We start from the raw sequence: 22,228 nt of genomic DNA, 5'->3' as shown, positions 1-22,228 counted from the left end.
TGCATTTGGCTGACACGTGCGCGCGAACCAAACAATGGACCACAAACGTACAAATTTGGAAAGTTTTAACGAAAGTCGCCGTCAAGCTACCTATTGTCGAGCAAACAGCACAGCAAACTCTTCTTTGTCACGTTTCGACACTGTACATCAATGCTGAGTAAGAGCTTTCACAGGGGGGAAAAGGGGATGGTCGACTTACTATCACTTTGATTGTATAAAATTTGACACGCATGACAATTTCAATCCCATGGTATCTCAAGGCTCACCTTGTGGCGAAGGAAGGAACACATCAATTGTGATAATATACTCTCATGGAAAGCTACTTACACTATTGATGAGCCTCTTGATCTCTGCATTGACAACGTCCGCCAAACCATAACGAAGATCCATCTCGACTGTTGCTTGGCAATGAGGACAGCAGGCTTTTACCTCCCTCCAGATTGCCTCGAAGGTGACCAATTTTTCCGACGCAGGTCCTTGGGCAATCTTAATATAAAGCGAATTTCTGAATGCAATCCACCAGCCGAGGAAATATACTTGTTCCACAACGTCCACTACGCCAGACTCGTCGTGACTTCGGGTAATCACTTCGCCACGATGGCTACGCGGGCATCGCCCTGACCTGTCTAAAATGGAGTGCGTGATATTCCTGCAATATGACACGCCGCTCTGCTCATCTAAAAACAACGATCGCACCGCTGTTACCACCTTCCGATAGTAATCGAACAAGCAATAGAAGTCCCTCATTTTAAGCTCCTCGAAGTCCGGAGTAAGCCTTGAACAGAAAGGCTTTTTGAGCGTCATGTATGAAGCAAGACGGGCGGTGTCATCTAGCCTATATCGACAAGCTATCCCAAACACCTTTATGGCATTATCTTCATCTCTCACAATTGAATTACATAATTCGTCCTTCGCCCGATCCACTACAAGGTCAAAATCATATTTGACTCCGACCTTGAGGAGACTGTCCACAAGATTGAGGTCTTTGATGTCTGGTGACGTGATGGGATATAGTATCCGCAAAAATACATCAATTGTTTTCGCGTCCGACTCTGTCATGGGAATAACTGGAAGTCCGGATTCTGTCGGGGAGCCGGTACTAAACATTGGATCCTTAGGTAAAGGTGCACGATTTGGTGGTTGAGGCAGAGTCAACATAGTCTTGAAGAACGTAGACCCGTGCGCAAGGATGGACTTGATGACAAGAAACTTCACGCCATCCGATGATTGTAGAATAACATCGGCGTCGGGATCCCCGTCGAAGGGCGGCTGGACAGTGAAATGGCGCAGATTTCGTCCGCTTTCTCTGGGCCTGTTCCTGTATCGCGTAGCTTCATATGGTGGCATTGCGTGTCGGTAGTTACGCAGGCAGGTATTTGACACTGGCGTGGGCGTTTTAGAGACTGATGTTCAGTGGCCACCTTGTGTATGCATAGCGATATCTTCCCAGGAGTAGACTTCTGCATTCATATAATCGAACCCTAATACAGAAGAATCATAACGGGATCGCTATCGGACTGCCAGAAAGATGAAAGAACATACGATATCCGTGATTTGTCTTTCGTTTTGGGAAGTCGGAACCGGGGTTTTCCAAGAAAGGCATGCATTGGAAGTATATTCTCAACTGACTGAACACAATTGGCTGGGACTTGTATCCTTAATAATGATATTGCATAGAACTTTTCACATAACACTCTTTGAGCTGATGTCTCTTAGAGATGCAGCTCTGTCAAGACGCTATCAACGTCATTCGCTACTGTCTGTCTGAAGCTTGGAGCACCTGGATTCCAACCCATCTCCAAAAGGTGTTCGCAGCATACATGCATCCCGAGCGTAGAAATGCTTCACAATGTCGCGATCAGTTCCGAAAACAGACACATGATTAAATGGCAGAAGCATACCTCCCAACTAAGCTTAGTTCTTCTGGGGATACCCTATTCAGTTCTGACGATTCTAGCTTTCCTTTATCGTGCAGTGCTTCTGCCACCAAGACAAATGTGTCCATGCAAGTCATTTCTTCCCCAGTCGCGATGTAATATCGCGCATATGGGCTCATCTTCGACAAGGATGAACCAGTTTGGAGAGCACACTGAAAGACAATCAAATAGACGGGAATGAGGTCCTCCATGTTGATCTGCATAGTAGGTAACTTCAGTATCGGGCAACATACGGAAACGAGTCTAGCTTACTAATCCAGAGCAAGTGGTCGGAGATCCGCTACAAAACGCATAATTACGCTCTAGCATCCATGACACAAGCATTTTAACGAGAGCCGGAGTCCGAGGTACCGGCCCGGAGCATTGCCCATGAACCATAGAGGGACAAATTATGTATGAATTCATGTACCCTTCTTGACCAGCTTCCAGTATCCTATGCGCTCGATAAGCAACACGAAAAAGAGAAGGAATCACACAGACGGGCCACATACAGGGTGTCAACTTGACCGTGAAGCATGGAAGGATTGATTAGTTTGACATCCATTTCCGAATCCTGATGCCAAAGCAACGAAAACTCAATTCAACAAGCTACGCAAAAAAGGAGGTCGGATACTCACAGTCCAGGCCGTAGTCCTTGGGTCACCAGATAGCGGCTTCTCCCCCAGGAAGTTGCATGTACCACTCGTGTGAAGAAGAATCCCTACGCCGTTCCCTTTCGTATACCTCGACTTCATTCCTTTCAGAATTGCAACCGTGAGCTCGATATTGTCGCTATCTGCAGCATTGATGATTATGTCTGATTGTTCAGACAATTCCGTGATTCGTTCGAAGTCCGTGAAGGAGCCAGATATAACCGTTGCGCTAATTGCTCTCACCGCTTCTTCCGAGGTTGCGGAGCGTACAAGTGTCACATAATGAAATTCGGGATGTTCTTTGATCAATGCTACAAGTAAAGAACCTAGGTGTCGTTCAGCTATCACGCACATAATAGTGTACGCAGACACAATCACCTCCTATGTAGCCTGTTGCCCCGAGGAAGAATACCTGCTTCATGACTTTAGAGGTATAAACGCTAATCGTAAGGGAGATACGGACTCTTATACCGCGTGTGTAGAACTAGATCCTAGTTGAAATCGGTAAAGATAGAAAGAAAAGGAATGCAGCCATTGTTCTTTCACACTGCCGCACATCGATTGAAAAGGCTTGCTACTGTGGCTTTGTTATCAATGGAAAGCCCAAGAGGAAGCGCATGAAGCCGTAGTAAGGTAAGTGTATCTTCTTGAGGATAACATGTATGTCAATTTGTGCCTTGAGCGTCTATACTAGCAGAGTTCGGAGAACAGAGTGGATTGCATGATGATATCTGGATAGTCCCGTTATCCATTCTTTAGCTCAATTGTTAGAAGTAGGGGATTGGACTGCGCCAAATACCGAGCAATCAGCCATCTTAGTCAAACAAGAGCAGCCCCTGTGTTCATTCAGTACTAGTCGTCTTGACATACAGTTGTACGAAGGCCGGCCCTGCAGAATTTTCAACCGTAGATCAAGATGTTCATGAACAGTCATACTATGAATGATTGGTTCATCTGCAACACGATAAATCAAGACGGAGACGAGTATTAATCAGGGTATCTCGGAGAGAACTAGCGCTGATTCACTAACCACATGCTTGTAAGTTGTAACCCTTTTACGTCCCGCAAGATCTACCTGCGATCAGTACACTGAAAGCTGAAACTTGCATAGATGTTGAGAGCCGATAAGATTGAGAAAAGAATAATTGTGGCGTCCACGGTTCAACGGCAATATGATGCGAGCGAAATTCAGGTCTACCGAAGGCCGCAAAAAGACAGGCGACTAAGAGCTAATGTCGTAAATACGATCAAGGACAATCTAGAACAGGACAAAGCTAGTTAGATAAAACAACGTTATATATGGATTTATTTCCTCAACATTCAGAGGAAACGAAGGTGAGAGCGAGAAGTAAAATACTGAAAAGTTATAAAAAAGGTTAAAAAACAGCAGCGATGGATTTGATAGCTGACGTAACTGTGCTGTGGGAGTTTTCTTTCCGACTTTGTCCTATGCGTGAATTTCGTCTCGTTTCCGCACTCAACCATACTTACAATCGTAACATTGTCGGGCTCACTGTGCTGTCAGTCATGGCAAGCAGAGTAGCTGTCTCGTCTCTCCGTGCTGCTGGTATGTGTCTACAGAAAGGTCCATTTCATTGGATAAGTCTGACGTGTCATAACAGCGAGCAGAGTGCGACCTGCGTTGGCAGCGTCTGCTCTACCAAAGGCCATCGTTTCGTACGTTACTATTTGACCAAAGCTGGATCCTGTAAACTTAAATATACATCCGATTTCAATAGGCGTGGCATGTCGTCGGATCGTCAACCGCCCGCTGAGCGTGCGTCTGCTATCATTAACTCCGTTCCTTCAACGAGCCTTGCCACGAAGACCGGTACCGTCATTCTTGGAACGGGCCTCACCGCTGCAGCCATCTCCCAGGAATTATACGTCGTAAACGAAGAGACCGTCATTCTCGTCGGAACGGCCATTCTTTTCACGTACATTGCCAAGGTAAGTCGGCGTTCATGTATATATTGTGCGCTACTTTTTTTAATTTTAAACTTTACCTAGGTCATGCGCGAACCGTACAAGAACTGGGCGGAGGGGCACATCAACAGGATTCGCGACATCCTCAATGGAGCACGTACTGAGCATACTGAAGCTGTCAAAGCACGAATCGATTCTGTTGCTCAAATGAAAGACGTCGCTACTATTACTGAGGGTCTCTTCGCACTCTCTAAAGAGACCGCAAAACTCGAGTCCGAGGCTTTTGTCCAACGCCAGCGTGTTGCCCTTGCATCAGAACTTAAGGCTGTTCTTGACAGTTGGGTTCGCTACGAGCAGCAGGAGAAGGAGAATGAGCAGGCGCAGCTTACGAAAACTATCGTGGACTCTGTACTTGGAAAACTTGGTGACGAAAGGACCCAGCGCGAAATTCTCAATAATGCACTTGCAGAGGTCGACCGTAAGTCATGTTTTGACATGTATCGTAGAAAGCTTCTGATTACGATGCTTTTCAGAACTCGTCAAAGCGAAGGCTATTTAATTTCACGGCTGTCCTAGTACCACTTAACATGCACTAATAGACAGAAAATTGTGCAGTCTCATTTCATTTAGTGTGTGAGAGACAATGAATTTGTGCGACTAGTACATTCACGTCAGGAGAACTAAGGTGAGCCATTGCCGTTTCTTTCCCTCAGTATGAGCGATGAAATGCCTTGTTCATCCTTGTTCTAAGAGCCCCAGGCCCGCCTCATGGGATGTGCGCTGGGGCATTGACGAGAACTCGGGTTAGCAGCTTCGGCTGTAGATCTGACTTTTTTTTCATATTGCTATCAAAGAGGCATGAATACTAATTGGTCTTCATCAATAGTGAATTATAGGAATCACAACTATTAGCTAGCAAATACTCAAGCTCGCTGGAATCATCAAGAAGGGGAAGGTATGCTAATAGGTCACAGCAATAAGCAACAAAGTGTGGACGATAAATAACACAATAAATATACGACTCGGTGTCTATTGATGGGACCAAGAAAAGCGCAAGAGCGCGAAGTCGAAGCAAGGTGAGGTACTACTACTAATTACAATAAGTCACCGTGACGTCCGTCGGTGCGAGGAATTACACGAACTAGCGTGGGATGTAATAGTGCATGCCTTCGCTCAAATACGAAAGCTAACGCCCCCGTCCTGCGGGTAGTTTATTTTGAGGTATCGCGTGAATCGGATCGCCCCTACATTAGTGTGTCATGCTCAGTCCTGCGGGCGCGGCGGCAAGGGGTTTTCTTCTATGATCTTGGCCTCGTTCTCGTTCTCATGTTCCAGTGCAAGAACATACACGCCATTAACCAGGATCATTCGATCGCCTTCCCCAACCTCGCTTTGTTTCGAGCTATAGAGACTTGCCGAGTCTGATCCAGCATGAGGAACTGGCTTCCGCCCTCGACTTGGAACTCTGTGAGCCCGTTGGCGCTGAAGTTTGTGGGTAGGCGTAGGTACAGGAGGAGGTAGCGACCATGGAAGTCCAGCTTCCTCATCTTTCAAGGACCCAATGCTTTTTGCCGCCATTTCGATATCGACAAAGCTCGTGCCGTCGAAGGATTCCGGACGATGTCCTTGCCCAGTGAAGGGGTAGGGTAATGTGGGTGGTGCGGACGACGAATCGGACGATGGCGGCCCGACAATGGTCATACGGCGGATTGCCATCTGCTTCTCCCTAAGCACACGTCGCTTACGCCGTCTCCAGAAAAGCAGGCCGAGGAGGAATAACGTGGCGAGTCCACATAACGTGCCTACAACGCCTCCTACAATCGCCGCAGCGTCTGTATGCGGATGAGGTCTCAAGCCCACGGTCGGCTCTACGGTCGACACCGTAGGTTGGTCGGAGGAAGAAGATTGTGTAACGGAAGGCGTCAGCGAAATGTGAGAAAGTGTAGAAAGTGTAGATGAAGTAGATGACGGCGCCGAGGTTGTGGAATTCGACATGCGAGCACGTTACGGCGGTGGATGAGAAAGCCCTGTGTGGCGTGCAGGTTGGTTGGTAAATCCCTTGTCTCGTGCCTTTGTATGTCCGGCACAGCAATATGTTGGATTTCTATTTACGTTGGCGAAGGGTGAATAAGGAAGGGATGCTGGAGGGTCGTTGGTCCAGAGCAACTCATAAGCGGGTCGTCGGAAGCCTATAAGGATGAATGGAAACCTGGACACATACAATTTACAAAAGTCACATCCGGAATCTGTCCCCAAAGGGTCTATCCGTAGTCTGGAAATGGGATTTTAGCGCGTTGTGATTGTCCGTGTGTACTGGTGTTGGTGCAAGCAGGCTAGGTATGGCAGTTATGGTCGCTGTGTGGCGTTGTAGTTTCGGGTTATTCCCCTTTCGCTTTTCGAGGGTCGTGTGCCAGTCTCTTATTATTTTATAAATTGCACAATTTGATTCGATCGTTGACATAGCTAGGATTATCGTTAGACATGCTGGCGTTAGAACATTTCATGTGTATGACTATAGTATCACTAGTGTAGGCCGCAACTTCAAGATTATTGTCCTAGCGGTACACTTATCCACTTCCACTACGCCTACGGGTAGCCCGAGTTGCGTGGTCGCCGCAGTTGCCACGGAGCGCATATGAACACATATCTCCGGATGTGCAAGCCGACTCCGGAGAGAGTACAAGCCAAGCAAATGCAAATGGTTCAGAAGGGCCATCACCAAATATCCGGCTAGTATCAATGACACAGCTCCGTCCGTTCGTCCCACTCGTCCGTAAAGCATTGACGTTGGCAGGATATAATTGTGTATCTCCAAGCTGCCGCTGCCGCATGAGTTACTCCCGATTAGCTCCTCAAATCTCATACCCTCTATACCTTCTATACCCTCAGCGGCGTTAGCTGCTGCATTCTCCTACTCCTAGACGCCACAGGTAGGATCTGTTGAGCCGCATTTAACGCGTTCGTCTCCTTACGCTCTTGTTCAGCCCGTTTGCGGCGATCGCGACGCCAGACGAAGACCACTATAAGAGTGATGACCAGAAGTGCGACTACGAAGCCTGCGATGGTCTCTCCGACAATAGCTCCTGTCGGCTGACGACGCAAGGAGGAGCTCGTTATGGTGGGTGGTGGAGCGGAGAGAGTTGAGGGTGGTGCGAATCTGGGTGTGAAGGCCGAAGTGGGGAGGGTTGGTGAAGGCAGGAAGGACGACGTAACACTACATCGTAAAGTATCAGCAAAATGTCAAAATAAGACCTCAATGATATCCTCTTATCCTTACCTAGCATCCGACACGGATATTTTCACAAAGTCAATATCCAGCCGCGAAGGTCCTTCTCCATCTTGGTCGGGGAGATAAGTAACCGCGACCGTCGTCAACTGGGACTCGTCAAGATCCTCGAACGCCCAAAAATCGCGTGAAGGCTCGAATACCCTGCTCTCGAGCGTACCAGATGGTAGAGACGATACTGTCAAGTTGGCGGTTGCATTTGAGACGTCGGAGGTCTTGACATAGAGAGCTGACCCTGGAGAGCGTCAAAACGTTAATGAATGACGCTCTATCTTCAAAATGAGCTTGAGAAACGGAACGCACCTCGGAATGTAAGATACACTTGGGGAAGGATGTTCCCAAACGAGACATCAGGTCCATTCGTGGTCGTAACACTGCCGTTTGACGATCCCGCAAGATCAACGACCATCCTACAGACCGAAATAAAAACAGCAAAGATAGTCAGGCATAATTTTAGCGTCAATATTCCAATATCCCAAAGTGGTAGAAATGGTAGTGATGGCACGTACCATCCACCCAGACACGCCTCCCCACCCACACAAAGCTCAGGAACATAGATAAGGTCATCATCCGTATTCTGCAACGTTACATTCTGCACCACTTGCGCCGTCGCTATCAGGAAAATCGTACAAGCAAGAAGAACGAATAACAGAATACCCAGAACATCCGATAGTGGTAATGGTCGTAGTGAAGTCGTCGCATAACCGGAATTCGGTCCGCGCATCGCCCTCCTCGCCTTCCCGCTCTCTCGAGCTCATATGTTATATATGAAACGGGAGAGGAGAGGACCCGCAAACAACCAGTCAACTGGAAGTGCTAGTAGTGGGCGAGCGGATGGACACAACAGACGCAGGACCGTAGCGCACATTTCTTTAAGTAATAACACTCGACAGCCAGGATGAATTCTGGTAGTCATGAGGATAGATGATGGTTGAAACAGAAACACATTACATTACACATTAATACAGTTAGCATTACACACGATGACACGGGACTCCGCTCGACGTCTATTCGTCGGATCACTCCGTCCGAAAGGAAGGTAGGAACCATTCATTTGTTGGAAGATGGCTCAGCACACATGAGAGTTTACACTAAGTTTGAGGAGGGTATCGAGTGATGTAGCTCCTATTTGAAGACGCGAATGTGATCATGCTGGTGATTGTGTGGTCTCTGTGGTGTGCCACAATCATCGAACCGTGATACCGGGTTAATTCAGTACAAACTCCCATGCTCGAAGCCTTGCACATCACATTCAATTCCGCAATTCGTCCCCCCCTCAACCAAGCATCCAATACAAACGCAGAAAAGAGAAATCCTATATTTCCTTGGAAACAGAAAATGAACATAAGAAAACACAATGGCGCCCAAGTTGTCACAAAGCAAAAAAAGCATACCAACGACACATACACAACAAAAACTTCAAAAAGAAGAGGAGGGAAAAGAAGCACACGAAAGCTTCCAGAGATAAGTAACTCAATAGCAAATCACGACACCGACACTTGAAACAGGGTCAAGATTCAAGAGTTGGGACAGCGTGTATCATGACGGATAAGAGGTATATGCGGGAGGTGGCCCGCAACCTGTCTGGGCGAAAAGAATGCATGCGAAGTAACACGGGGTGGGTGGAACGTAAAGGGGACGGACAGGTAAGGTATAACTCATCAACAGCACAAGAAAAGCCCGATGAACAGAAACAGCAATCAAACGCAAAGGCACAAAATAACAAACAAATACGGCAGCCAGCCAGCGCACAGCGGTCAACGCCCAAGAACAAGTTTTTCAGTTCGTTTAAATCGGTCAGGAGCCGGCCCACCCAGCGATCATTGTCGGTAACACGGTACTTGTACACAAGAATTGGAGCACACGCTCAATGTTCAACGCGCAACATGCATGCACATAGAACATTGAGCTGATTTGTTGTTTAAATGCCTCCATAAGCGTCTTCATCGTCATAAACAGTCTCAGGACGCTTGGGAGAAGCGTTCATCTTGGCAGATTCGGGCTTAGCCTCCGTCTTAGCAGAGGACTTATCATCCGCAACAAAGTCGATTTCGACCGGAGTCTCATGGCCATCATGTGTGCGAGCTTCAAGTCCCTCCACAAACTGTGCGCGTCGAGGGGACGTCGTGACCGGGCTGAGAGGAGGTAAGTCGACCTTTGGAGAAGCACGGCCGCTGTGAATGTCGAATGAGCCCTTGCGTGGTGACGATGTTACGGGGAAGCTATATGCCACAGGCGAGAATGAGCCGCTCATCATACGTATCTCAGGGAGAGACGGAGGTTGAGAAGTTATGCGAGGCGAGGGCGTCGCACCGGGTACAAGCATGGAAGGAATCGTTGAGTTGACCTGTCCGTCATCTTCATCCGCGGCAGCGTGATTCGTGTCTTGAACAGAAGAGCCCACATGCGGATCCGCGAAGGGTGACGCTTCCGTCGAGGGCCTTGCAGTAGGTTCATCAGGGAATGGAAGAGGCAGGCTATCTCTAACTGCACGGCGGGCTTCTTCTTCTTCTTCAGCCTCAGTGACCTGATGAAGCGGTTTGGGTGGCAGAATATTCAGTTGCCTTGAAATTGCTTCGTATTGAGCCGCCTGGAAGGGCGTCACGCTTGCGCGAGTGAGATCTGCATAATCGGACTCAGCACGGTATTGAGACTGTTGCAGCGAATTATTGCGCGACAACATTGATGCCGCTGCATTGGATGGTGCACGAACAACACCGTCACCCTGGGCATCAAAAGCAGCTCCACCGTAGGAAGTGACTGTCGCTGGAGAGCCTACTGGCGACTGAGTTGACGGGTTATAGAATGGCGACACATTTGCGTATTGTGCCGGCGGAGCTTGCGATGCAGTGGAAGACGGCATATACATACCAGGCACGAAAGAAGGCGGCGGTTGTACTGCTGAGAGATCATTATATGCATTGGGTGCGCTATACGACCGCATTGGCGGCTGATAGCCATTGGGCGGAGGCACACCAAAGGCGGTAATATTCTGATGATGACGTTCAAACATCGTCGGAGGGCGTGGCCCATGACCATTGCTGCTTCCGCGATGCAGAGATGCGTTGTCATCCTTTAGAACTACCGACTGACGCCTGAACTCGTGAGGGTTAAATTCATCCTCCTTGCGGTTCATGCGGCGCTGTCAATGCAATCAGCTTTGGAAGTAGTTCCCAGATAATAAACGATAATATACCATAAAGAACATAGCAAGGCCTGCCAACACAGCAGCGCCAACAATACCAGCTCCGGCTATGCCGATAATGCCAGCCGTGCTAATTCCAGAGGACGAAGTCGAAGTTGCCGTTGCCGAAGCCGCACTTGAAGCTATGTCATGCGCACTAGTACTAAGCGTCCTTGTAACAATAGCGGTCGTCTGCGAGCTTGGAGTTGTGATTAACGGAGTCGTCTATAAATAAGTGCGTAATAAGGAACGATTAAATTTTGATAAATGAGAAAGAATTCAGTCAATTTACCGTGGGAGTCAGCAGAGACGTGGTTGTTGGAATCGTACTGGTCGTACTAACGATCGTTAGGGTGGTTGACGGTGTAATAGCGATAGCTGATGGCGAAGTAGTCAAGACCGGCGGCGTCACCAATGTTGCTGACGGCGGGACCACTGGTTGAGTGGTCGCTACTGGCGGAACTGGATTCGCTGACTGAACGTTAGCAAGTACACAGACCGAAAGATAATACTATCTGCTCACGAGTAGCACTAGTAACGGTCTGCGCAGGAGGGTTTGAAGCAGCCGCCGGAGTCGTTGTAGGCGCAAGCGGATCAGTCGTCGTCGGACGGATCGGCGAAAACCTCGCTTTAAGAATATTCGGCACATTACGCTGCGAATGCCGCAGCATACGCGCCTTCTTCACGAGTTGACCATTTTCCGAAGCCATGCCTTAGCCTTATAGCGTGATAAATAAACCTTGCGGTAGACGTCGGCCGACCAGAGTGGAGAGTCAATAGAAAATGAGGGTAATCCAAAAGAATGACAGAGTAAAGAGCGTAGATTTCGTCAGAGAGCGACAACGGCCTCAGCACCGAACAGATAGCGAGACCGACGTCGGGCGGGACGGGGGTGGAAGCGGGGAAGGCGGTGAGAGCGAGGGGGTATGAGACGGCACTTCTGTCGCTTGAAAAACCAGCTCGAGGCGGAATAGAAGCGCGTAGATTACATCATCCTCGGCATCATCCGATTACCTTTTTTGAGGCTTTTTTCTTCCAGCCGAACACTGAAACAGGTCCAGACCCCAGTGGCCCATCGACCTCGGTCCCTGTGTCTTAACGTAGAGTATTCGATACATCAACTCACTACCTTTGTTCGTCCCTACCTTCCACTGATGACTGATTCAAATACTGTCGAAGCTCCTTTCCGCGTCGATGAGCCATTCATTGCTAATGTTTACGCCGACCTCATCATTCGGTCAAGCGACGGTCATGATTTCCATGTCCTAAAAGGCAATCTCGCAATGGTTTCCACAATCTTCAAGGTCATGTTTTCTTTGCCTCAACCACGTGCCGCTGAGGAGTCTGACATTGAGCATGTCCTACCAGTCGTCGATGTCTCTGAGCCAGGTCCCGTGGTCGACGCACTTCTTCGTTATATCTGTCCAGCCAATGTACCCAATATCGTATCCGTGGATGTGGCATTTGGCATTTGGCGTTCTGCTTGCGACGAAAAAATACGAGATGAATCTCCCTCTTTTTAATCCGACAAACGTTATCTCCGATCTCTGTTCGAGCGATGACGAGTCTATTTCGAGGTCATTCGCTCTTGCCTACACACATCGCTTGTCAGAAGAGATACAAGCAAGTGCGGTAGCATCCCTACGAATTGACCTAATGGATGCGATATCTCGCAACGCGGTATTCCTCAATGCCCTGCATGACGTTTCTGGGAAAGCTGTCATTTGCCTGTTTAGATACCATGCTGAAGTTCGGCAGAAGCTTGCAAGGCTATTCTCCGGAATGGTGTATTTTGCGGACATTATAAGTACTATTAGTTGTCCCCAGTGTGCATCAGGGAACAATTTCTTAGGTCCTGACGGACGCTCATTTCGCTGGTCAAAGTGGTGCTGGGACATGATCAAAGCTGCAGAACAGGATGTACATACTAAAGGCCCTATGTCGAAAGAAGTTTTCTCTCAAGAGATACTAAGGGATGCAGCCTCGAATGCTTGCTCGAAATGTATGCCTCATATCTTGCGTTTTGGCATGGAAAAGCTGTATAACTCTATGGTGAACAGAATAAAACGGGTCGTTTCAGAGGTCAGTGTAAGCCTTCATACTGCTTTCGTTTTCATTTTGGCTTATGTCACGTTAAGGTCAAATTTGAAATACCTTGGATTGAAGAGGAAAGCCAGCCTCAGCACCTGGCTGTATAATGTGTTCTATGCTTAACATTGTCTAAGCTACATTCAATTTGACACTGGGTTGAATCAACACCACCAGCAAATGTTGTTATACTTAGATGCCTCTCTGTGAGAGAAATCTGCTCTAGTTAGGCATTCATACAGATCTACCCATTCGAAAATATCTGTACCTACACATGTTTGTACTATAGTTAGTTAATGTGTCATTGCTTTAAACTCTTGGTTAGCACGTGCTTGAGGAAATTACTATCTTAGACCTGTATTAATTGTTCATACATCTCTTCCTATATTATGTACTGGTAAAATCCTGCTTCAAGATTTTCAGGTCCTTCCTCTTCAGAAAGTAGTGTTAATCATCTAAGGTAGAGAAAGTATAAACCTGACATAGAGTGTCACAGACCTTTAATTTTCTGCACCCAAACCCTGAGTCCTACAGCCTATTTAGGGATAACTCTGAATGGCCACTTACATAATACCTATGTGGCAGTTCTCAGACTAAGAAGTTAGGAGGGGGGTTTGGGGGGGCTCTGCCACCCCAATTAGGTTTGGGCTAAGTTGGGTTGTTAGGTTTAGGTGTTAGGTTGGGATTTGGTTAGGATTAGGGGAGGGGAACATGTATTTTCATTAGAAAAAGACTTTATTTTGACTTAGTGAAATTCAAGTCATTTTGTAAGTGGCCAATTCAAGCTAACCAAATTAGGGCCGTGGAACTCAGGGTCCGGGTGCGGAAAAGACGCGACTGGTGTCACATCAGTCACAGCACAGTCACTTACCCCTTTAGGAAGGACCCTTTGACAAAAATTGAGCTGTGGACATTGACCTTTTTTTTAATCATACAGAAAAGGTCTTAGAAATCTTTTGTATAGCTTTTATTAGTACTACAAATTAACAATATATTGATAATACTTGGTTGTATCTTGAATATTTATCATTAGAGTAAGTATTTATTTTAGGCCTCTGACTCTTATAATAAATAGCCGAAATGCTGACCAATATTATATTGGTCATAATTAGTAAGACGCTATATATAGTAGTATTATATAATATTAGTTTTGCCGAAGCGGCAAAGAACTGAGAAAATTTTTTGAAAATTTCACTAAATTGCATTTCTGTGCATTTGGCAATTAAAAAAAAAGTTTTTATTTTTTTGGAAATAAGTCACTCAAATCTCAATATTTTTTAAAATTAAAAACATACTTTTGTAGGTCAGATAAGCTTAATCTATCTATGCAGCTCAAATCTGTATTTTTGGGATACTGAGTGTTGTATTTTGCTATCATTGTTTACATCCCAATTGGGTTAGACTGCCACGTCACACTATGTCGGGTTTATACTCACTCTTTAACTTTTCGCATCCAGGCCCTGAATCCCACGGCCCAATTAGGGACGACCCTGACCAACCACTTACATAATTCTTGCAGATGGTGGCCCTTGTCATAAACAGAGTGAGAAGTTAGGAGGGGGGGCTTGGGGGGGGCAGAGCCCCCCCGAATTAGGTTTAGGGTAAGTTTGGGCTGTTATGTTTGGTGTTAAGTTGGGTGTTAGTTGGGATTGGGGGAGGGGAACATGTATTTTCTAAGGAAAAGTCGCCTATCACGTTTACCAACTTTAAGTTTACTGCCGGTTCCGCAAAGAGCTTGTCAGAGTTTGTCATCTCCAACTTTGGTAAGGTAGAGAAAGAGTATAAACAGTCGCGTACTTTTCGCATCCAGGCCCTGAGTCCCACGGCCCATTTTTGGTTAGCTCCAACTGGCCACATGTAGTTACACTCGCATTTCACTAAGTCAAAAATAAAGTGCTATAAATAGCGAAAAGTTATGCGCCCGTCACTTTCATCTTCTCCCCGTATGCTCAATCTGCGACCACATGCGCCATTCCCCTCTGAGGATATCCGAAGGCATGTGTCCGATTCAATTCACCTTTGAGGAAGCAATCTACTCATTTTCGTCTTTCATTTGTCAAGAAGCCTTCGGAGTAAACTTCGAACTTCGAAGAGGGTCACTCGTTCGGATCAGCACGGCAAAGCACATGTTACTGTGATGATATTATGCCATTGTCGGATACTAGAAGTTCAGTTGAGGCATGAATTGTACCTTGTTGGGAAGTTCAACGGTGCAGAATCGCCGTCTCATGCGGGAGTTCGTGATTGCATCAATTAACGAAACAGGTATTCACGCCGTCTTTGGTAGCAAGTGCCGCAGGCCGATTCCCTAGACTTTGCTGCTGTATCCTTCAAGGTCGACATCGCACACTCCACATCGTCGTCTAAATGCCCTGTTTTAGCGGATAAGATAATCGGGGTGGAGTAGGATTTTCAGGGTGCTTCACTGGAGCGACTTCGACTACTTCCGCCCAACTCAATCGCTTCGGTTTCTCATCATTAGATCACCCGGACCCGGTTGCGCTCTATTTACCCTTTAAGTAGAGAGAATGTCCGAGCGTCTGAACCGATGGCTCGACTATTTTAGATGCCAACATCTGGCTTCCTGAACCTCCCCTCGACACGACCCCGTGTCATATGCGACGATGCGCACCTTCGAGTTCGTCCCCACATCTCGAGAGCTTGTTCTCCTCACTGCATTGTTATTCTCGTTGCTCTACTTGACTCACAACAGGCAAAGCTCATATTTTGCTTCACTGGACCCCACGAGCACGGATGTGAGCTCTTTGAAGACCAATTCTACAGCGCCCGGTGTCACTCGCTATCCAGAACCGAGGCTTTCATGGACAAAAGCTGTCCCAGAAACGAAGATCATTGCTCACGTCCCTGGTATGTATCCACTTTCATGGACACCCGGGTATTCTAGATGTCGCACAAAAGACAGCTTCGATAGTGGTTGTCTGCGATTTGTCCTGCCAGTTAGCGGGTCTTTTGCACTTCTGACATTCATGGTCTTCAGGTTGGACAATCCTCGATAACTTGTTTTTGATGAATGGGACCCTTCTTGTTGTTACATCAACTCCGCAGGAAGTTCCGGATTTGAGGCTGTTAACATCCTCGGGTTATCCTATTTTCAACGGTCCCATTGAGAGAGCTAAGGTATAACGATATTGATCAATTCTTGGCGGCCGAACTCTGACCACATTGGGATTTTGCAGAGAATACCCTCTGATAGTGATATCCGCATAATCTCCCCAGATGAAGCTCAGCGGCTTTTCCGTACTAATTCAGTATCACGATTTGATGGCGTCAATTTCATGAACACGGACCCAAAACAGTTCATAACGCACTACTAGTAAGTTCTCGAGTATGCATAGTTTATGAGCAGTTCTAACCATCCGCAGTCACTGGGCAGCAGAAATGCTCTTTGGTATGTGGCGTACATACTCGTCTCTCGATCCGTTCATTTCCACCGACGGTCATACGACTCTGCCTCCGCCGAAACGTATGTTCTTCCGACATATCAATTCTGGTCAATGGCGTGATTACGCGTCTATGAACCAATGGGTGACGCGTGGTGCCTTCCCATCCCTCAGCATGGAATTCATGGAGGAATGGGCAACACGTGCGGAAATGGGCATGCCGTTTGTTTTCGACCGCGTTGTTCTTGCAGATCGCGCATCTGCGGGCGAAGGAGACCCATTCAAAGCTACTTGGCGGACCGCTAGTAACGCATTCGACCTTCGTGGTAGTGCTCATTGGTGGGCACCTATTCGGAAAAGTGTCCTCGAGTTTAGTGGGCTTCCTGAACAATGGATCACTGGAGCTGATCCTAGCGCGCTTGCGGATAACCAGAAGTTCGTGATCACGTATATCTCGAGACAGGGATGGGGACGTCGAATGCTTCGTCAAGCAGACCACGAGAAGCTTGTTGAAGAGTTGTACAAGCTTCGAGACAGATATGGTTACGAAGTGAATGTCGTCAGCATGGACAAACTTTCAAGGGCGGAGCAATTCCAGCTCGCTGGTCGCACAACTGTATGCGTCCCTAATAAATCTTTTCGAGTATTTGATTCCAGCTAATCTCTCTTTTAGATCATGATGGGTGTCCACGGGAACGGTTTAACGTCTCTCCTTTGGATGCGCCCGACTGCACGATCGACGGTTATAGAGTTCTTCTACCCCCAAGGTCTTGCATTTGATTATGAATATACGACTCGTGCTCTAGGAATGGTTCACTATGGAGTCTGGGATAACGTGTAAGTTGTCTACTTTCTTTCCAAAGCGCGTAGAGATTGGTGTTGATTATCGGATTCCCGCAGAACTTTCACCCGGCCAAATGTACCGCAATTCCCGAACTATCCAGAGGGATTTCAAGGGAATGACATCCCAGTCAATGGCGCGGTTGTCGCTCGACTTGTGCATTCTAGATTGATGCTTGACACCGATAACAACTGAGATCCCACTTGACATGTCAATTGTTTGCCATCGCTGACAATGTGCATGCTAGATTGTACTATAGATAATGGTATTAATAAATTGCAAGGCCGCCTGGAAGAACAATTGGGGCGACTGCATTCCCGATGCATTCATAAATGCATTATGGACTTAAGAAACTTCCAGATGGCCGCGCTTAAACGCAGTGCAAATTCCTGTGCACCAACATTGAAATATTCAGGATTATATGACTATACCGAAGATCTCAGCTTGCGCCATTGTTATGTGGAAGGGGCCGAACTTGTGCTGGCGAGTAAAGCGCGATACCTATTTACTCGGATGTATTTAGGCTACAGCTCTGCCTTCCGGGGTGCTTCAATTTTTGCTAGGGCTATGTGGCGAGGTCACTTCAAAGGCGCCAATGGGCCAACCTCCCGCGATATAAAAGACTAGCCTTCGGCGACGCATCATTTTTACCAACAGCCTCCCCTCTACTCGAGCAAAAAGTGCATCAAAGAGCAGTTTAAAAAATTTTCACCGTTCTAAGATGTTGAGGCGTTCTCCAATCCTTACGTTCCGCTCCTCCGCCAAGCAACCTGCACAGCAGACACAGTCAAGGAAGACACCTGCGGAGCTGATCACGTACCGTCTCGACCAGGAAATGGTTTATGTCCAGCCTGCAAATGACTTCGAGGTATGTCCCAAAAGCGAACTGCCTCTTCTCAACATTCGCTCAAAAGGCTAAACTACCAGGAAGCATTGAATTATGCACAATCAGTCTTTCCTCAACTCTTCGCCGTTCCGCGTTCACGAATCGCATTCGCTGTGAACGTTCGTGTAAACGGCATACTGAGACCCGTTCGAATCGCGCCAATGGCTTGGCCAAGAGTCCGCCGTTCATTGGCAACCTACGAAATTATCGACATCTCCATCCTGCCGCCTGCTCCATCTCCGGTTGCCGCCACCAATTTCATTAAATTCGAAACGGAGCTCGACACATCCACATCCGATTCATCTTCGCTAAATAGTTTCGTTATCGCCACCTCGACCACTAAGGTAGAGGAATACTAGCGGCGCACATGGCGTTTGGGGTAGACCGTACGGGTGCTCTTGTAGAGTCTATGGCTTCGTTATCCTCTGTATATAAATTCACACTATTCATGCTTGCTCCAGGTGAACTTTGCCTTCCTTTGGTTCTATTGTGAGTACATATGATTTGCGTTGGTTAGTGCGCACTGCGGACTACAAATTATACGGATATCTCGACCTCTTTTGTGATCATTGGGAATGTTTAGCATGTTTTAATCTGTGCAGTTTCTGTTAATACAGTACAATTACTCCATTTATACTCGCCTTAGCTTATTTATGTTACTTTTGGTTTGGTTCTTTGGAAAGACAAAACTAGTAATCTCGATTTTCACAATAAGTATGGTAATCACGCCCGTGATGGGCGTCGTCACAAGTCTGTCTTGTCACACTGTTTCTGGCCACTCAGAACACACACTCTCTTCAAACTGGCTGGCGATGTCCGGCATTTGGGTGAGGCTTAATTCCTTGCTTTTGGCGTTGGAAACTTATCCCAAGTTTTAGACGGAGCACAGAAATGCTGAGGGGCGTACGTATTGGTTCAATACGAGCTCCAAAGAGAGCGTCTGGGAGAAGCCTGATGGTACGTTTCTCAGTGTACTCTGTAGCTGCTTTCCAGGTTCTTACAGCTTCCGTACATTTACAGCTTTGAAAACGCCATTTGAGGTCTGATATTCCTTTGCCTTTCACTTCGAGGCATTTAGCTGACACTCTTGCAGAAAGCGTTGAGTCAAACGCAGTGGAAGGAGTATTTCTCTGGCGGACGCAAATACTATTACAATGTATGATCTCCCTGTCTAGTCCGTTTACTTCTCTGACAAGGATCACGAAAGACTGAAAGCAAAGAATCAAAATGGGATATGCCAGACGAGCTCCTGCTGTTGCTCGAGAAGGTCGAGAAGGAGAATATAGTCACCCAACCAGCGTACGTTCTTTATCTTATTATTCTGCAGCAGGAACTAAACTATTCCGATATTTGTTGCAGTGCTAACCCACGCTTGGCACCTCCTAGCTTTACCCCGGGAACACAAGGTGCTTTAGTCCCTCTGGGTGGTGCAGACCCTTCCTTACAACAGAACCAGCAACCGCCTAATGGTGTCCCTATCACCACCGCTGTCGGACAGCACACAGGTGCACTACCGTTCACACCAGCTGCTGCAGGCATCCTTCCCGGGCGCCCAAGCCTGCCAGATGACCCTGTTATTCCGCACAACGGGTTTGCGACTGTTGAGGAGGGTGAAAAGGCATTCACGCATTTGTTGAGAAAGGCAGGTGTTAATGCTGAGTGGACTTGGGACCAAACGATGCGCGCAATTATCACAGATCCACTTTACAAGGCACTCAATTCTCTGGCGGAGAAGAAGGCTTGTTGGCAAAAGGTGAGTCGTCTATTATCGTAAATAAACGTCCAGGCGACTGATTATTTCATTAAGTACGTGGATGGCCTGAAAGAAAAAGAACGTGAAGAACGTGAAGCCCGACTTGCGAAAAGTAGGCCAGCTATTCGTAATATGCTGAAAGGTAATCCGAATGTCTTCCACTATTCCACTTTCGCTAGTGCGGATCGCCTATTTGCTCAGCATCCGATTTGGCAGCAAGCAAAGGTCGAGTCAGAACGTAGAATGATCTTCGAAGAGTACATAGATGAACTGGGGGAGAGGGAGCTCCAGGAAGCACGAGCGGTGCGTGCTCGAAGCGTTAGCAAAGTCGTCGCTTTGTTCAAAGAACTAGAAGTCGATGTCCTGACACGTTGGCGGAGTGCGTACAATGCACTCCTGGAGTCGGAAGCTTGGGCAAACGATGCAGAACTACAACGCCTCCCGACACTGGACATCCTGTTGGCGTTCGAAGACTATGCGCGAGTTCAGGAACGTGAGTTCGAGGACAGGATGCGACGTGAGAATGTCGAGAAAACGCGTCGAGAACGTAAAGCACGCGAGGCCTTCAAGACTGTTTTGCGTGAATTAGTTGATACTGGGTGCATCAAGGCACGGAGCAAGTGGAAGGACGTATATCCCGAGTTCCAAGAAGACGAGCGTTACTTGAACTTACTTGGGAAACCTGGGTCGAATCCACTTGAACTCTTCTGGGACGTCGTAGACCGACTCGATCAAGAGCTGGATGCAAAAATCGCTTTCGTCGAGAGTGCAATCCGAAAAGTATCGAAGGAGGACGAGGAAGTCTTCGAAGTCAAGCCGGAAACGACAGAGGATGATTTCCTTTCCATTATCACGACTGCCCGAAAGGACAACGAAAAGCTACAGGACCTCAATGATGATCACTTGAAAGAAATTTACGAATTCGTGTGTTTTCTTCCATTTCGTCTGATTGTTTGTTTTTTAACGGATGCGTTTTAGCTTCACGGTGAGGCTGTCAAGCGTCAAGAAGCTGAGCGTCGTAGAGCAGAGCGCAAGCAGAGGCACATGCAGGACGATCTTCGCTACGCTCTGAAGAAGTTACCGGACGCGATTGACGTGAACTTGAGTTTCGAAGACGCTGTTCCTCTTATGCAAGAGTTACCAGAATACAAAGCGCTAGAGGAAGATGGCCGTCGTGCGGCATTCGCCAAGTTTATAAAACGACAAAAAGTCAGCTATTTGATACGATACATGACCGTTCAGCTGATTTCATTTTGTTATACAGGAACGTTTGCGTGAACGTGAGATGTCTGAAGACGGAGGTTCGGCAACCAGCCGCAAGCGAAAAGAGCCCTCTTTACGGGACAGCGGCCGGGAGGATCGTGACCGCGAACGACAACGTGACAGAGACCGTGAGCGAGAAAGGGACCGAGACCATCGCGATTACGAGCGTGAACGCGAGGACGGCAGAAGTTCAAAACATCATCGCCGCGGCCACGAGGCAGACTATGAAGGCCGTCGAGAACGTGAATATCGTGATCGAGACAGACTCGACCGTGACAGAGACCGTGAATACAGGGAGAGGGACCGCGACAGAGAGAGGGAGAAAGACCGGGATGGGTATAGGACGAGATATGAGCGTGGACGGGACAGGTCCGAACGTGACAAAGATCGCGAGGAACGGGATGATCGTGAGCGTCGCAGATCATCCATGCCGAGACTACCGCCGGATGACCCACACCATGCGGAAGGGACTGGCGAGAAAAGGGAACGAGGACGGAGCGAGTACTCGGACCGCTCAGAAAAGGTGTGTATATTGCTCATCTTATTGAACAAATGTTGATCTTATGCATTTCAGAGAGCAAGATATGATAGCCTTGAACCTCCGCGTGGAGCTCCGCCGCCACGTGAGGAGACTCCGGAAGAGGGAGAGATTTAGCTATGTCCTGCTTCGGTGCTCTTTAGTTTGTTATCTTGTCAAAACGTACCGTTACGAGATAGGAATGGCGGTTATAATGCTTCAAATTCGATAAATTCGATTTTGATATGTGCTTCACATCACAAAGTATCGTGCAAGGTTAGCAACAAAGTGGAAGTGACAACTATACAGATGGATGCTTCTCTTGGTTCAACATAACATTTTGTTTCCCTAAGTCAAATTGTAATCTTCTAATTAGCTTTCATGATCTTACAGTTTTGCAAGTTGTGAAGTCCCTGGGAGGCTTGCAATTGTCTTACGACCGCTGGTCTTAAGTGTCATTGATACCCATGTAAAGTGAACATGAATTAATATATCTAATTGCATAACAAGCTTT

The 22,228-nt window shown here is 47.4% G+C and overlaps 11 protein-coding genes across 11 annotated transcripts; 6 read left to right on the top strand and 5 right to left on the bottom strand.

The window, feature by feature from the left end:
• Nucleotides 1–239: 239 nt before the first annotated feature.
• Nucleotides 240–1,347, bottom strand: FOMMEDRAFT_151430 (uncharacterized protein; the record flags this gene model as incomplete). Its single annotated transcript, XM_007262452.1, has 2 exons — nt 240–266; nt 328–1,347. The coding sequence occupies 2 exons, from the start codon at nt 1,345–1,347 to the stop codon at nt 240–242; spliced, it is 1,047 nt and encodes a 348-aa protein (XP_007262514.1).
• Nucleotides 1,348–1,712: 365 nt separating this feature from the next.
• Nucleotides 1,713–2,990, bottom strand: FOMMEDRAFT_151429 (NAD-binding protein; the record flags this gene model as incomplete). The annotated part of the gene is made up of 6 exons (XM_007262451.1): nt 1,713–1,842; nt 1,902–2,134; nt 2,190–2,370; nt 2,429–2,490; nt 2,555–2,895; nt 2,948–2,990. The coding sequence occupies 6 exons, from the start codon at nt 2,988–2,990 to the stop codon at nt 1,713–1,715; spliced, it is 990 nt and encodes a 329-aa protein (XP_007262513.1).
• Nucleotides 2,991–4,315: 1,325 nt separating this feature from the next.
• Nucleotides 4,316–5,071, top strand: FOMMEDRAFT_71961 (uncharacterized protein; the record flags this gene model as incomplete). The annotated part of the gene is made up of 2 exons (XM_007262450.1): nt 4,316–4,519; nt 4,580–5,071. The coding sequence occupies 2 exons, from the start codon at nt 4,316–4,318 to the stop codon at nt 5,069–5,071; spliced, it is 696 nt and encodes a 231-aa protein (XP_007262512.1).
• A 683-nt stretch (nt 5,072–5,754) lies between these two features.
• FOMMEDRAFT_165111 (uncharacterized protein) lies at nt 5,755–6,813 on the bottom strand. The gene has a single exon (XM_007262449.1). The coding sequence runs from the start codon at nt 6,488–6,490 to the stop codon at nt 5,759–5,761; it is 732 nt and encodes a 243-aa protein (XP_007262511.1). The 5' UTR covers nt 6,491–6,813; the 3' UTR covers nt 5,755–5,758.
• Nucleotides 6,814–6,944: 131 nt separating this feature from the next.
• On the bottom strand, nt 6,945–8,595 carry FOMMEDRAFT_16878 (uncharacterized protein). The gene is made up of 4 exons (XM_007262448.1): nt 8,291–8,595; nt 8,085–8,191; nt 7,773–8,016; nt 6,945–7,709 (listed from the first exon to the last, which is right to left on the bottom strand). Exons 1-4 carry the CDS (start codon nt 8,503–8,505, stop codon nt 7,373–7,375), a joined length of 903 nt encoding a protein of 300 aa, XP_007262510.1. The 5' UTR covers nt 8,506–8,595; the 3' UTR covers nt 6,945–7,372.
• Nucleotides 8,596–8,712: 117 nt separating this feature from the next.
• On the bottom strand, nt 8,713–11,888 carry FOMMEDRAFT_16877 (uncharacterized protein). The gene is made up of 4 exons (XM_007262447.1): nt 11,489–11,888; nt 11,258–11,436; nt 10,978–11,190; nt 8,713–10,923 (listed from the first exon to the last, which is right to left on the bottom strand). The coding sequence occupies exons 1-4, from the start codon at nt 11,673–11,675 to the stop codon at nt 9,703–9,705; spliced, it is 1,800 nt and encodes a 599-aa protein (XP_007262509.1). The 5' UTR covers nt 11,676–11,888; the 3' UTR covers nt 8,713–9,702.
• A 230-nt stretch (nt 11,889–12,118) lies between these two features.
• FOMMEDRAFT_16876 (uncharacterized protein) lies at nt 12,119–13,191 on the top strand (the record flags this gene model as incomplete). Its single annotated transcript, XM_007262446.1, has 3 exons — nt 12,119–12,967; nt 13,026–13,047; nt 13,104–13,191. A coding segment is annotated over one exon (370 nt), but the record flags the coding sequence as incomplete, so codon positions are not given.
• A 1,807-nt stretch (nt 13,192–14,998) lies between these two features.
• Nucleotides 14,999–15,460, top strand: FOMMEDRAFT_151423 (uncharacterized protein; the record flags this gene model as incomplete). Its single annotated transcript, XM_007262445.1, has 3 exons — nt 14,999–15,054; nt 15,118–15,289; nt 15,341–15,460. The coding sequence occupies 3 exons, from the start codon at nt 14,999–15,001 to the stop codon at nt 15,458–15,460; spliced, it is 348 nt and encodes a 115-aa protein (XP_007262507.1).
• Nucleotides 15,461–16,050: 590 nt separating this feature from the next.
• On the top strand, nt 16,051–17,295 carry FOMMEDRAFT_72556 (uncharacterized protein; the record flags this gene model as incomplete). Its single annotated transcript, XM_007262444.1, has 4 exons — nt 16,051–16,191; nt 16,251–16,387; nt 16,437–17,070; nt 17,128–17,295. Coding segments are annotated over 4 exons (1,080 nt in total), but the record flags the coding sequence as incomplete, so codon positions are not given.
• A 721-nt stretch (nt 17,296–18,016) lies between these two features.
• Nucleotides 18,017–18,540, top strand: FOMMEDRAFT_151421 (uncharacterized protein; the record flags this gene model as incomplete). Its single annotated transcript, XM_007262443.1, has 2 exons — nt 18,017–18,163; nt 18,223–18,540. 2 exons carry the CDS (start codon nt 18,017–18,019, stop codon nt 18,538–18,540), a joined length of 465 nt encoding a protein of 154 aa, XP_007262505.1.
• A 453-nt stretch (nt 18,541–18,993) lies between these two features.
• On the top strand, nt 18,994–21,920 carry FOMMEDRAFT_165104 (uncharacterized protein; the record flags this gene model as incomplete). Its single annotated transcript, XM_007262442.1, has 10 exons — nt 18,994–19,008; nt 19,060–19,138; nt 19,202–19,221; nt 19,275–19,337; nt 19,389–19,480; nt 19,541–19,934; nt 19,989–20,858; nt 20,913–21,143; nt 21,199–21,720; nt 21,772–21,920. 10 exons carry the CDS (start codon nt 18,994–18,996, stop codon nt 21,850–21,852), a joined length of 2,367 nt encoding a protein of 788 aa, XP_007262504.1. The 3' UTR covers nt 21,853–21,920.
• Nucleotides 21,921–22,228: the final 308 nt, after the last annotated feature.

This window comes from Fomitiporia mediterranea (genome assembly GCF_000271605.1).
Source record: "Fomitiporia mediterranea MF3/22 unplaced genomic scaffold FOMMEscaffold_1, whole genome shotgun sequence".
NCBI classification, from domain to species: Eukaryota; Fungi; Basidiomycota; class Agaricomycetes; order Hymenochaetales; family Hymenochaetaceae; genus Fomitiporia; species Fomitiporia mediterranea.
The sequence above is the reverse complement of the archived record's forward strand: the minus strand, read 5'-3'. Positions and strand labels throughout refer to the sequence as shown.

Excerpts from the sequence above, each read along its gene's own strand:
- FOMMEDRAFT_165111 (XM_007262449.1), bottom strand. The coding sequence starts at position 6,490 with ATGTCGAATTCCACAACCTCGGCGCCGTCATCTACTTCATCTACACTT.
- FOMMEDRAFT_16878 (XM_007262448.1), bottom strand. The coding sequence starts at position 8,505 with ATGCGCGGACCGAATTCCGGTTATGCGACGACTTCACTACGACCATTA. Across the intron at positions 8,017-8,084 it reads AGTGTATCTTACATTCCGAG|GGTCAGCTCTCTATGTCAAG; the intron begins GTGCGTTCCGTT and ends GACGCTCTCCAG. Across the intron at positions 7,710-7,772 it reads ATATCCGTGTCGGATGCTAG|TGTTACGTCGTCCTTCCTGC; the intron begins GTAAGGATAAGA and ends TTTACGATGTAG.
- FOMMEDRAFT_16877 (XM_007262447.1), bottom strand. The coding sequence starts at position 11,675 with ATGGCTTCGGAAAATGGTCAACTCGTGAAGAAGGCGCGTATGCTGCGG. Across the intron at positions 11,437-11,488 it reads GACCGTTACTAGTGCTACTC|CGAATCCAGTTCCGCCAGTA; the intron begins GTGAGCAGATAG and ends ACGTTCAGTCAG. Across the intron at positions 11,191-11,257 it reads CGTCTCTGCTGACTCCCACG|ACGACTCCGTTAATCACAAC; the intron begins GTAAATTGACTG and ends ACTTATTTATAG.